Genomic DNA, 13,141 nt, shown 5'->3' on the forward strand with positions numbered 1-13,141 from the left:
TAGATGATGATGATGATGATGATGATGATGATGATGATGATGATCTCTCTGCAGAATGGCAATGGTGTATGGGGAGAAGAATCAGACAGCAACAGGTCGAGAGGAGAGGCTTCCAGAGACTTCGCCAAGGTCAGTTTTCTTTTTTGTTTGTCTCTTAATCAGTTTCTGTCTGTCTGTCTGTCTGTCTGTCTGTCTGTCTGTCTGTCTGTCTGTCTCTGGCTGTATTGATATGAGTGTATGGAGTATGTTTGTTGCTAAAAGGAGGATCAGAACAAGAATCTTCTGTTTGCCTCTCGTGCAGTTGTATGAGCTGGACAGCGACCCCAACAGAAAAGAGTTTCTGGATGATCTCTTCACCTTCATGCAGAAAAGAGGTAAGTGTTTTCGTTCTTTTTTTTTTTTTTTTTTTTTTTTGTGGCATCGTCTCTCCACCCTTCATGGTTAAAACTCCGCCTTTGTAATTATACAGAGACCCTCGATGGCGGCTGATTTAGGGTGTGTTTTAGTTATGCATCATTGTTATTTGGTCAAAGACCCATGCTGCTGACGTGTCAGAAGCTCCCACTTTATACACATTCACACACACACACACACACACACACACACACACACACACACATTAGTGTTTTCGGTTGGGTTTGATTTGCCTGCGTCTCTGTTCAGGCAAGTGTTTCTGTCTCAACAACGTGACAAATTCATCCTGTGCATATATAAAAAAACAACCAGACATCAGTCACACTTGTGTGTGTAAATAATGCCCCCTTCATCCGCAGTGCTCTTTATAGGGTGTAAAGTTGGCTGTTGGGTTCCACCCTACACACGGCAGTTTATTATAGGGATTCATTCCACGTCACTTCGCATGCTGTTATTAGATTAGCTCAAAGCAGAGGAGGGGCGACTCCCACTGAACTGCACACATCTGTTTAACACGTTGGCTGCCGGAAAAAAAAGTGTGTGTGTGAGGGAGATTGTTAAAGCTCGCTAAACCCTGGCACAAGTCTGAACACAAAACCTAAAGATCATTTAGATTTTTTTCCTAAGTGCCACTAAAAGTTCCTAACTAAAAGGTTCTTCTTCAAACATGCCTGAGAAACTGCCAGAGGAAACCCTGAGTTAAGGGACGGATTCAGTGTGTTTTATGAGTGGATATTAACAGCAATTGTCTGAAACACTGAATATTTAGTGCACGAAATAATAAATCCATCACTTTTTATTTTTATATATTTCTTTTTGCTATCAAGTTCTTTTAACGCTTACAACTCCATAATCGTGAGAACGCTGCTGCAAATGACGTATTTGTAAGGCACAGTGGTTAAGGCATTAGACTTTGGATCGGAAGGTTGTGAGTTTAAATCCCAGCCACAACAAGCTGCTGCTCCTGGGCCCCTAAACAAGGCCCTTAACTCGATGGCTGCTCAGTTGTATGATTACTATACATGTAAGTGGATCTGGATAAGGGCGTGTGCCAAATTTCCTAAGTGTAAATGGTTAAAGCTCTGGGTTACTGATCGCGAGGTCGGAGGTTCAAGTCCCAGTGTCCTCAAGCCGTCGCTCTTTCGTTGAGACAAAACCATGATGTCTGTCAAAATTCTGTGATCTTTTGCATTTTGAATGGAAATATATGACTGGAAGTTGGTCTTATTACCTACCCAGTGAATTGAACATGTAATGTTTAATCGTGTCCTGCACTAACTCTGTGTAAAGGATCTTTTTCACAGCAGACATTTTGACATGAACATTTCGAGAGGTATACGAGAGCCAGGTTCATGCTGTATGTTCAGCCTATAAACGTTTTTAGTTTTTTTTTACCGTATGCACATTTTCTGTTTAAAACAAGAAATCTCGTCTTTTGCACAGTACTGTCTATATATGTATATGATCACATTGACTTGCTTCACCAACAGTGTTTAAAATTGTTTGTGAGTCCAGTCCGGGATTTTCTGCTTGCAAGTTTAGCTCCTTATAAAGAGTTCTGAGGGGAAAATCTTTCACTTCTAATTAAATTCATTCCAAATCTAATTCTTTCTAATTAACATAATGTTTAGCAAAGTCTGAGATTTTCTGTCTGGAAAATAAGCAAGATTCCAGCTACAGGGTGTGTCCAAAACCACATACTATTACAGTAAATAGTGTCTCAGTTGTTTCAGATGTAGTACAATATAGCAATATATGGACAAAAGGTTTTGGGTCACCTGACTTTTAAACCCATAGGTGGTTCTTCCTCAAACATTTACCACAAAGCTGAAGGCACACAATTGTCTTTGACGTCTTCGTATGGGGTAGCATGTCATTTTCCTTTCAGAACTGAGAGACCCGAACCTGTTCCAGCATGACAACGCCCCTGTGCACAAAGCCATCTCCATGAAGATATCTTTTACATTGGTTGGAAGTGTGTGGAAGATCTTGAGTGGCCTGCTATAGAGTTCAGCCCTCAACCCTCCTCACCTCACCTACACCAGTGATAGGTTTTCTAGTATCACGTCCATTTAAAGTATGTATATATCTATAGGTGAATGTTTATAAAAGTCAAGAACCAACTCTCTGACAAGACGCAAACCCCTCTGTAGCCATAACAATCAGGCCCAGTGTCGTCTGGGTCTGGAGAAGTAGAACGCTAACTAAACAAAATGACTTTGCTTACATCATTGAGTTGTATGTATTTAAAATATGTCCATGTCTGAAAAACATCAGATGGGACGGATACTATGGTCTGTCAGGAAACTTTATAGTCGGACGAAAAAATAGGTTAGCAATGCTAGGGGGTTCGAATCCCATCTCGGCCATGAGTGTGTGGATCGATCGATCGATCGATCGATCGATCGATCTATCTATCTATCTATCTATCTATCTATCTATCTATCTATCTATCTATCTATCTATCTATCTATCCTTCTCTTTATATATATATATATATATATATATATATATATATATATATATATATATATATATATATATATACTGAATGTCGATTCAAAATTGATTGGTGTGTGTGTGTGTGTGTAAATTTGGGGTGTGTACAATCAGTGGTTTGGAAAATGAATGGAACAGACGAATGTAATGTGTAATGTAATGTACGTTACACAAAATTCATAAGTCTAGCCACATCACCTTTTCTTTGCCCTCTATTCAGTATCGCTGAAAGGCTAGGTTATAACAGGTTATAACACCTGTCCTACATTTAAAAAAAAATGGAGGTGGTATCTCAGTGGTTAAGGCGTTGGTCTTTGGATCAGAAGGTCACCACCACCAAGCTGCCACTTCTGGGCCCTTGAGCAAGGCCCTAAACCCCTTCCCTGCTCAGCTGTAAGTCTCTCTGGATAAGTGCGTAAATGACTCAATAATATAAAATAAATGCCTCATCGACTTTATTCTTTACTTTCTTGACACTTTCGTTTGTTAGCGATTTTTCTTTTCTTTTTTTTTTTTGCCAGAGACCGTAAATATAATCTCATAAAGCTATCTATCAGACTATTATCACTATTATCTTACACGTACTTCATTACACCGCTCCGATGTTCTGAATCGGTTCACCTCACCCGTATTGGTACAAGAGATACTGTAGTTAGAGCATAATGACAAAAAAAAAAACAAAAAAAACAAAGGTTTTCACGATAAACGGTAAAATAGTTCAACGAGTTCAGCAACGTCTCAGTTCTTCAGCATTTCTCATTGTTTTCGAATATTGGGCTTGTATCAGTGCGTGAATCAAGAACGTGAGATTAGCTTTCAAGTTTTTTTTTCTTTTCTTTAAAGAGATAATCTTCGGATCAGGGTGAAGAAATTGTCGTTGGTTTGCAGTTCATTGGCAGTAGATGAGAAAAGCGATGACATCTCTCGCCAACTTTATACCAAATATAATGAGTAATGGCCCGGAGAAATAAAATATTAAAAGAAAAGCACAGAATATTAAGAATTTAGAATGTTCTTCCTTCAGGCTACTCACTCCAACTAGGCACACAGCACTAGGATTTGTTTTTTTGCGTAAAGCACATCATCGCTTAGACAAGTCAGGCTTTGCAGTGCTTTTGTCTATACACCAAGTGGCCATTTTTTTAATTTCTGTGCTTTTTTTTTTTTAAAACAGACAGTTCAAAATAACACCTACATAATGGTTCAGCTGTTTGGCTCAGATGTTATTTCTTACTTTGTGTGTGTGTGTGTGTGTGTGTGTGTGTGTGTGTGTGTGTGTGTGTGTGCGGGAATGGAATTCTGAGTTACGATTTAATGTGACGAATAATCAGTCTGACGTACTATTGTTTATTAAATACACAAAAGTGTGTATTGATTCAAAAAAGCAGTTAGCAGACGGCTCTTGGCGCTACCAGTCTGTATCTCTCTCTGTCTCTCTCTCTCTCTCTCTCTCTCTCTCTCTCTCTCTCTCTCTCTCTCTCTCTCTGTCTCTGTCTCTCTCTGTCTCTGTCTGCTTCACGGATGAAAAATCATGATTTTCCTCATACAGGAGGTGAAAAGCCCTGACGTTCCATAGATCTCCACCAGACCGGTTTTATTCATACAGTCATATTCTCACCTTCATTTGAACCTGCTAAACGCACAGCTTTTCTCTCTCTTGAAATTACACAATTACTGAAATACCGGTTTTTAACGCAACATGTACACCAGACATCCAGGAAAACTTTCTTTAATCGAAGGCAGTCCGATGGTTTTCAGATCACCACAGTTGTAAAGAATACTTGTGTTACTGTAGCCTTCCTGTAAGATCTTTCTCCTCAGAAAGGGTGAGCTGGATGTTTTTAGCACCAATATCGTGCCACTTTTTCCTCCTTGTTATGATGTTCGAACCTCAACCTAAACACCTGGATCAACGTGCAGTAATATGGGCAGAAATACGAGCTGGATTTTGTCGGCACACTATTTGTGAAGATGCTGCGCTCCTGTAATGACATGTTTAGAGTCGGCCGGTTTGCCTTGGAGCTTTTACCCTCTCTCTGCTCTGTCTCTTACACTAATGGCCTGTTAAGTTGAGGGACATTATGCACATCGCAATACATGATTAATGATCCAGAGTGATGCTTCTAATAAGTCAATGTCTCAATATTATGGAATTTGGAGCAGATTACGACTTATTTCAGTGATACTATAAAACTCCAATCCAGTCTTAAATTTCTGTATAAAGTCTTTTCTTGAATTTCTCTTGACCATCTCTTTCTGTATTATCTTCCCTTTCTCTCTTTCTTGTCATGATGGTGGTTTAGCCTTCTTCCATTTCCTCATCTGTTCCATCAAACATCTCATCTAGTTTCTCCTCATGGCTCAGTATACTTGTCACATGTACATTACAGCACAGCGATGTTATGAAAGCGGAGTGCACCCCTGGAGCACGGAAGGTTAAGGGCCTGGCTCAAGGGCCCCAAGAGTGACCTTCCGATTAATATTCAGAGCCTTTTCAATCAAGAGTCACGATGCTGAAATCAAAGGGATTGAACCTGGGATCTTCAGATGCTCCAGATACAACTAGTGGTCCTGCTTTAATAGTTTCTGCAGTAGCCTATTTTTAATTTTTGTTTATGTATTTTTTTTTTTTTTTTAAGTAACTTCTGTGTGCTACAACACTGATCTTAATCTGTGAGTCAGGCCTGGAAAATGTCTCTCTGTCAGGAGGATCATACAGAGAAACCCCCCAAGCAGTTTTTAACGACAGTCTAGCAATATGGATTCTTTAGAGTTTTATGTCCGGCTTCAAGAATTTCTCTTAAAGGAGAAAATCCTGACAATTCTGCATATCGAGAGAGCGAATAAATGAAGGATGGAAGGAATGAAGACATTTGTTAAAGTTTGTAGAAATAAGTAGATCATATCTTTAGAAATGTTTAATATTAAATGTAAAACACACACACACACACACACACACACACACACACACACACACTTATATACACATCTGTATTACCCAAATGGGGTCTAGGAAATGTAAATTTTTTATTTTTTTATTTGTTTATTTTATTTAATCAATTTTAATTCTTCTAATTTAATGAATTACTCAATCAGTATAATAAAAGTGTATTGCATTCTATTTAATTTTTGTATATTTTATTTTTATTAAATACTAAAATATTATTGTATATATTATTTATCCAAGCAGGCATTTTTTTATATTAAATTTAAATCTTTTATATTATATTTTTGAACAAAGAATGATGATCATCCCAATTCATCAATAATTTATTGACCCCTCGATCACCTCTGTGGATTTCAGTAGTAATTTAACGCCAAGCTGGTGATTGCGTACTTTCTCACAACCATTGTCATTTCTTGAGCAGCAAAGTTACTGTGAAAAAGGTAAACTCGCAATACTGTTACTCTCACGATGACTTACATGACGATTTGATGTGGAAAGCTTTCGGCCTGCACGCAACTCGGCTCTACAGCTACACGATTTCTATACAGTATTTCTATTTTCTATTTGGATGTAAGCTCTGATGCTTAAAACCTTATCAGCTATACTTTGTGTGTGTGTCTGTGTGTGTGTGTCTGTGTGTGTGTGTGTGTGTGTGTGTGTGTGTGTGTTAGACCAAATGTCCATTGGCTAAGCATTTTTTCAGAGAACAGACAGTGATAAAGAATCTCACCTTTGTCTTGAGGGCATAAATGTGTAATGTGTGTGTGTGTGTGTGTGTGTGTGTGTGTGTGTGTGTGTGTGTGTGTGTGTGTGTGTGTGTGTGTCCTCAGTCATGGCTGAGGAATTTTGGCCAGCTGTATATAACAGTCTCAGAGGGGCCCTGGTTGGGGCCCCCTGTGCACAGAAAGCCACATGTAGTGTTGGCAAGGCCTCCACGCAAACAAGTACACGGATACACACACACACACACAAACACACACACTGTGTGACACCCATTTCTCTGTGTCTCTTTCATGCAGTCTCTCTTTCTCTTTGTTCTGCTTTTTGTGTGTCTTGGGTTGTCTCTGTCTTTCTCTTTTACTCCTTCATTTCTCCTTCCGTGTCTCTCTCTCTCTCTCTCTCTCTCTCTCTCTCTCTCTCTCTTGCTTGTTGTTTTCTCATGCTCTCTCTCTCTTTTTGCTCCGTCTGACTTTCTGTCTGTCTTCGATTGTCTCTTGGTGTCTCACTCTCTCTCTCTCTCTCTCTCTCTCTCTCTCTCTCTCTCTCTCTCTCTCTCTTTCTGTATTTTCCTTCCATCCCTCCAAAGGTTGTGTCTATATATGTCTGTCTGCCTCTTTACTCTCTCTCTCTCTCTCTCTCTCTCTCTCTCTCTCTCTCTCACTCTCTGTCTTGGATTGTCTGTTCATGTCTCACTCTCTCTTTTTTTTATTGCTTCCTCCTCCCTCTCTTTCCTTGTTTTTGTTTATTTGTTATCTTTGTTATTTTCTCTCTCTGTCTTTGTCTTGTTCTCTCTTTTTTTTCTTCCATCCCTCCAAATGGTTTGTGTCTATCTCTCTCTTGGTCTCTGTTTCTTCTCTCTCCCTCTCACTTTCTCTCTCAGTCTGTGTCTCATTGTCTGTCTTTCTTTCTATCCCTCCAAGGTTTGTATCTATATATGTCTCTATTGGTATCTCTTTCTTCCTGTCTTCATCTCTGTCTTTGTGCTTTCTCTCTGTCTGTAGTGCAGGTGCATCAGATTGTGTGGTGAGTTGGATGAGAGATGTTTGTCTTTGAGGAAGTGACAGAGGCACAGCGGCGCTTAGAGTCGGCTTTTAAGCACCTCAGGGTCACTGCTGTTTCAGAAAAACACTCCAAAGATCCCCAAATCTGCCCCGAGTGTAGGCTACTGGAGGATGAACTCTCAGTGGTCAGGGAAAGAACCTACCTGAACCTCCAGATTGAGCACTAAAGGAATAAAGAAAGTAATAAATTGAGTGTGCAATCGAACGGAAAGTGTACAGAAGTGTTCACTTTAGTGTTAAACTCCTCCTTCCTCCTTACTTAGAATTCAACTGAAATTGCTATTCTAATTTTATTATTATTTTTTTATTTTATTTCTGTGAAAAGTAATGATCCAGATGTATTCTCACTTTGGATCAGTCAGAGGAAGCACGAAAAAGCCTGAGCACTCCGTTAGCACCAATTACAGCATGAATGGACTCCTGGGAATCAGTGTGTACATTACAACACACACACACACACACACACACACACACACACACGGGCACACACACCCTCTGAGAGCACGATTATGTGGAGCATACACACGCTGGCACAATAGCTTCATTCAAACACACACACACACACACACACACACACACACACACACACACACACACACACATGTGCGTCTGTAGTGGTTCAGTGTGTGATTGTAAACACACATGTCACGAGACACGTTTTTGGCAAAAAGGTAGTAAATATAGTGCACACTTCATTCAGTGTGTGTGTGTGTGTGTGTGTATGTGTGTATGTGTGTGTGGGTGGGTGGGTGTTGTGTTGTCCTGTGCTGTGCGTGTAGAGGGAAGGGGTTGGATTAGGGGCCCTCGCTGTCCCTCACAATGATTAATGAGCCTGTAAAACACAGGGCTCTCCGCTGACCAGCTCCAGACCAGAGCGAGATGAAAAGAGCAGACAAGGACCGGAGAGACGAACGTAAGGGGGGAAACAGGGGTTGTCCACATGCGGAAAAACAAGACAGCAGTCTTTCATTTCCTCGGAAGGAACGATTCATCATTCCTAAAGCAGACGAGTGAAGGCTGCAGCTCAAGCAGATGCGCCTTGGGCAAAAAAATAAACTCACTTTATAAGACAGATGAAGACTCTCGACACGAGGCGTCTCTCTCTCTCTCTCTCTCTCTCTCTCTTCCCTCCGCTTTTTAATCATCGTCGAACTTGTCTCTATAAAAAGAAAGGCGGACATGTTTGTTTTCTGATTAAAGATAGCATTAATGTCTGGTTTTAGACCACAAATTAAACCAGGCATGGGAAAGAACCGCCCACAGAGGACGGGAACACACGCCCACAGCAAGACGGGACACGCAGCATGCCGGTGCCCTGGGGGGGGTGGGAGGGGAGGTTTTAGGGTACCGTGGGAATAAAACACACAAGTTTGGTCAACACCGATTTTGAGTTTTAGGCCCGGGAGTGTTAGGAAGAGGGAGGAAAATGTGTGCGAAGCGAAGATCGGCATCGATAAGCAAAAGTTCTAAAAATCAAACTGAATTTTTTTCTGGAGCCCAGGACGAAGCAGGCTGTAGGCAAAAGTATAGAGGTAGAGATCCAGAAACGTTGAGGGAACTGCTTTTAGAAAGGCAGGCTGGTGGTGCTGCTGTGGAAAACTTTTCTTGAGTAGGCACTATGGAAGTCATGCACTATAGGGAGCTTTTCTAGAAACTAGTCTGGAGAAGGTGCTCTGGATGAAGTATGTTAGAGATCTGGAAAAGGTGCCCTGAGGAAGCTTCTTTGGTGAAGGCTTTCTGGTGGTGCTGCTTTGAAAAAAACGATCAGGTATAGGCACTATAGCAAAGCCTTTTTTTCTTCCAAAAACTAGTCTAAAAAGGGTGTTCTGGAGAAAGCAGTCTGAGAGAGCTCTGGCAAAGGTGCTCCGAGGCAGCTGCTTTGTTATAGACAGTCTTTTGATGCTGCTGTGGAAAAAGATCTGGTGTAGGCACTCTGGAATTTGTGCCCTATAGTGAGCGTTTCTAGAAACTTCTCTGGAAAGAGTGCTCTGGTGAATCAGTTTGTTGGAGCTTGAAAAAGATGCTCTGAAGGAGCTGCTTTGGGGAAGGCAAGCTGTTGTTGCTGTTCTGGAAAAAGGTATTGTGGAAAAGGGTCACTCTGGAGGTGGTACCCTATTGGAGCTAATCTGGAAAATATGCCTGGAGAAGCAAGTTTCGAGAAGGTGTTCTGGGGAGCTAGTCTTGTGAAGGAACTCTCTGTGCTGAAGGTACTCTGAAAAAAGGGACAGTCCAGCTGCTCTGGACGCAGTGCTGTAGGAAAGCTGTGAAGAAGGTACCCATGAGAAAGCATCCTTGAAAAGGCACTTTGGGGGAGCTGCTCTGGAGAAGGCTCAGTTAACACAGCTACTGAGTTTTAGATGAAACCATAATAATCAAACGGGTGGTAAATGGTGTGATCACTGGACCTTCTGGAAGAAATGTTCCTGTGTCCCTCAACCATTACAGTTTAGACTTTAATGTGTCTAAACCACCAGGATTTGTTGTCTGTAAATCCGTCTCTGCTTTCTATCACAGAAAATCTCTTTCTTTCTCTCTCTTTAGCTGTGGCTCTGTTAAATAAATGAATGGAATAGGATGAAATCCCCCACCTCCCCCATCCCGTTCTTCTTTATTTCCCCTCTGACCTGGAGGCCCACTTCTGGGCCAAACAGTTTACAGATGAGCAGCAAACACCGTACCGACCCCAGAGGGGAAAATTCCTCTGAGTCAGACTTTCACAACAGTGACCGCCTTATCACGCGAGCAATCCAACCCGATCTTCATGCTCACCTGCTCAAACGCACACTACATCAATACCTCATCATTTCATTCAGGACAAAAGCTAGACTCGTTCCTGTCGCCATTCAGCAGCTGCGACTGGGGTTTATAAACCAACTGAGCCAGTCAGGTAGGGGATTAAAACCAGTGTTCCTCCAGCCTGAGTCACTGCGAGAAGCCCCTCGTGTCTAAACATGGCCTTAAATGGGTACGAGGAATGCGACTATTATAAGCAAATAAACCATTGTGTGAATTGTCACGTGTGCTTGTCAGACACAGTCAACTAACTCTGTGAAGGGAAATTATTATGGTTTGGTTTAAATTTTTCTATTTAATTAATTGTATTTTTTATTTCTTTTACTTTCACTCAAAAATGGAGCACCACAGTGCTGTTGAATTCTGGTTCATTGTAAATGACGGTAGCTCTGACCCTATTTCCAGCTTCAAGGCAAATCACAAATGTACACAATCGAAGTTATAGGGATCATAGGGGAAGGGTAGTTTTCGTTTTTGATTAAATCTCTAGGTTACTGATCGGAAGGTCGGGGGGTTCAAACACCAGCATTGCTGAGCGGCCACTGACGGGGAACTTGAGCAAGGCCCTTAACCCTCCGTACTCCAGGGGGAGCTGTATCATTGCCGTGCTTGTGCTCTAACCTGAGTTGGGATATACATAGAAAGAATTTCACTATACTGCAGTGTATATGAGACGAATAAAAGCCTCTTTCTTTAAAAAGCCAGTTATAAATGAATGGAAAAGTTACAACATGTGACAAAGAAAATTTTGAATTATTGATATAAAACTTTGTATGAGGAACTACTTGTCTAATGTTTATGGAGAGAAAAGCCAAAGAGACAAAAGCCTCTGTTTTGATTTGATTTAAATGATTGATTGTAGCTGCTATAACAGAAGTGCTAATAAAAAGTGATTTTTTTTTTCTACAATAATACACAATGTAACTATAAACAAAGTGACTTATTTTTATGAATATAAAAGTAACAAAACAGATCAGAGCCCGTGCTTAACATCCCATTCCACATTTATTCCCTGTTTGCTGTTAGAATGACCTCCACTCTTCTGGAAAGATGTTCCACTAGATTCTGGGGAGGTTTGTGTTCAGCCACAAGGGTTCACATTCATATCAAAGGTGTTCAGTAGGGTTTAAAAGCTCTATAGCTGGAGATCTTCCACTCCAACCCATGTAAAGCATATGTTCATGGAGCTGTGGTTTGGGTCTACTAGTTCATGCTTCCACATTCAAAGACATTGTATACATTTAAGTGTAACATGGTAAAAGTTTGGGAAAGAACCACATATGGCTGGAAAAGTCATTTGTCCCAATACATCTGTTCTTATAGTGTATCAAGCACCAGTATGCAAATGTTGAGGGTTATTTGCATATTCCGAGAATCCAATTTACATGTTCGTAGAATCTGGATTTCATGACGATGGACAGGTGCAGCTGCTTCTGCGCCCTTTCTTTTCTGTTGAGCTGAAACATCAAGAATTTATAGATTATTTTTTTGTACAGAAAGTGTAATCGTGTTAACCAGGAGCTCCATCAGGACCTCGATTTTTCATTATTGACCGCACCTATTTGTCTCAGGAAAACCGAGTACCGTGTTTTTGTCGAGTTTTCCTCTGAATTGTCCAGAACAGAAGCTCAGCAGCTGATGACTCGGTATTGATCATCAGTATTATCTGTCACTCATCCAGACATTGATTACGGCCGTTAGCTGCTCTAGGAGCGAGGAAGTAAAGGTAGAAGATTAACAAAGAGAGAGGGGGATTTTCTGGGGGAAAAAAAAAAAAAAGATCAATGAAAGAGTGAGAGAATTAAAGAAAGATGGTGGGAGGGGATTACCTTGAAGACTACACCTCCCAAGCTCATTTCTAGTCATTTAATTGTAGTGACAGGGTGTTCTGTAGCAAATTACGGTTATTTTCTTTCTTTTACGTGAAAATGCAGAGGTGTTGAGGTCCTTCTGTGATAATACAACAAACACATGTAGCAGATGATGAATATAGACACAAAACGGCCTGTGTTTTACTGGGCTGTGATTTTCAGAGCCAGTGGCACGTAATCAGGTTTGATTGAGTGCCGCTGTAAATGAATGACTAATTCATCACACGAATAATTATGTTCTGTGTCAGAACGAGGTTTCGAACTTTGTAGGAAAGCAAGTAGTGAGTCGTGCATTTGCATGTGATAAATAGTACAGAGTTATTTCCCTTTTTCCTCCCCTTTTTATACCATTTCTATGAAGTCTAGTCAAAAGTGTATTACTTGTCAAAAGCTTTCTTAAAATAGAGTAATTATATTTATTTATTTATTTATTTATTTATTTATTTATTTATTTATTTATCATGCTTCTGTTTTAAATGTTTTTTTATATTTACTTAATTATAAAAAAAAGATAGAATTCCTTATTTTTTCATAATGAAGTAATTAATTAAATTAAATTGACAATTTTGTTTTATTAATTTATTTATTAATGAATTAATTTATTTATTTTAATTTCATATAATATTTTTTTTTCAGGATTTTTAACCATTACTAGAATAGATAAGTTTTCTCTTCAGTTGCTTGGTATAGCCCTTTTCTAGAATGGGCTATTGATTTATTTGTTTGTTTGATTGTTTGTATATATATTTATTGTTTTAAGCCTCTCTGCTTTTCCTTCTTTATTTAAACCACGAGGCAGTTTTATATTTAAGTAATTCGTTAATTTCTTTGATTTA

General features: G+C 40.0%; 1 protein-coding gene across 2 annotated transcripts in view; it reads left to right on the plus strand.

Annotated features, from left to right (window-relative positions):
- Positions 1-13,141, plus strand: part of LOC124395645 (AT-rich interactive domain-containing protein 3B-like) — a 61,843-nt gene that overhangs the window by 33,987 nt on the left and 14,715 nt on the right. For both annotated transcript variants that reach the window (XM_046864338.1, XM_046864340.1), the window contains exons 3-4: positions 55-129; positions 302-374. In XM_046864338.1, coding sequence (XP_046720294.1) covers positions 55-129; positions 302-374 — 148 coding nt within the window. The remainder of the gene's footprint in view (positions 1-54; positions 130-301; positions 375-13,141) is intronic.

Source organism: Silurus meridionalis, chromosome 13 (genome assembly GCF_014805685.1).
Source record: "Silurus meridionalis isolate SWU-2019-XX chromosome 13, ASM1480568v1, whole genome shotgun sequence".
NCBI classification, from domain to species: domain Eukaryota; kingdom Metazoa; phylum Chordata; class Actinopteri; order Siluriformes; family Siluridae; genus Silurus; species Silurus meridionalis.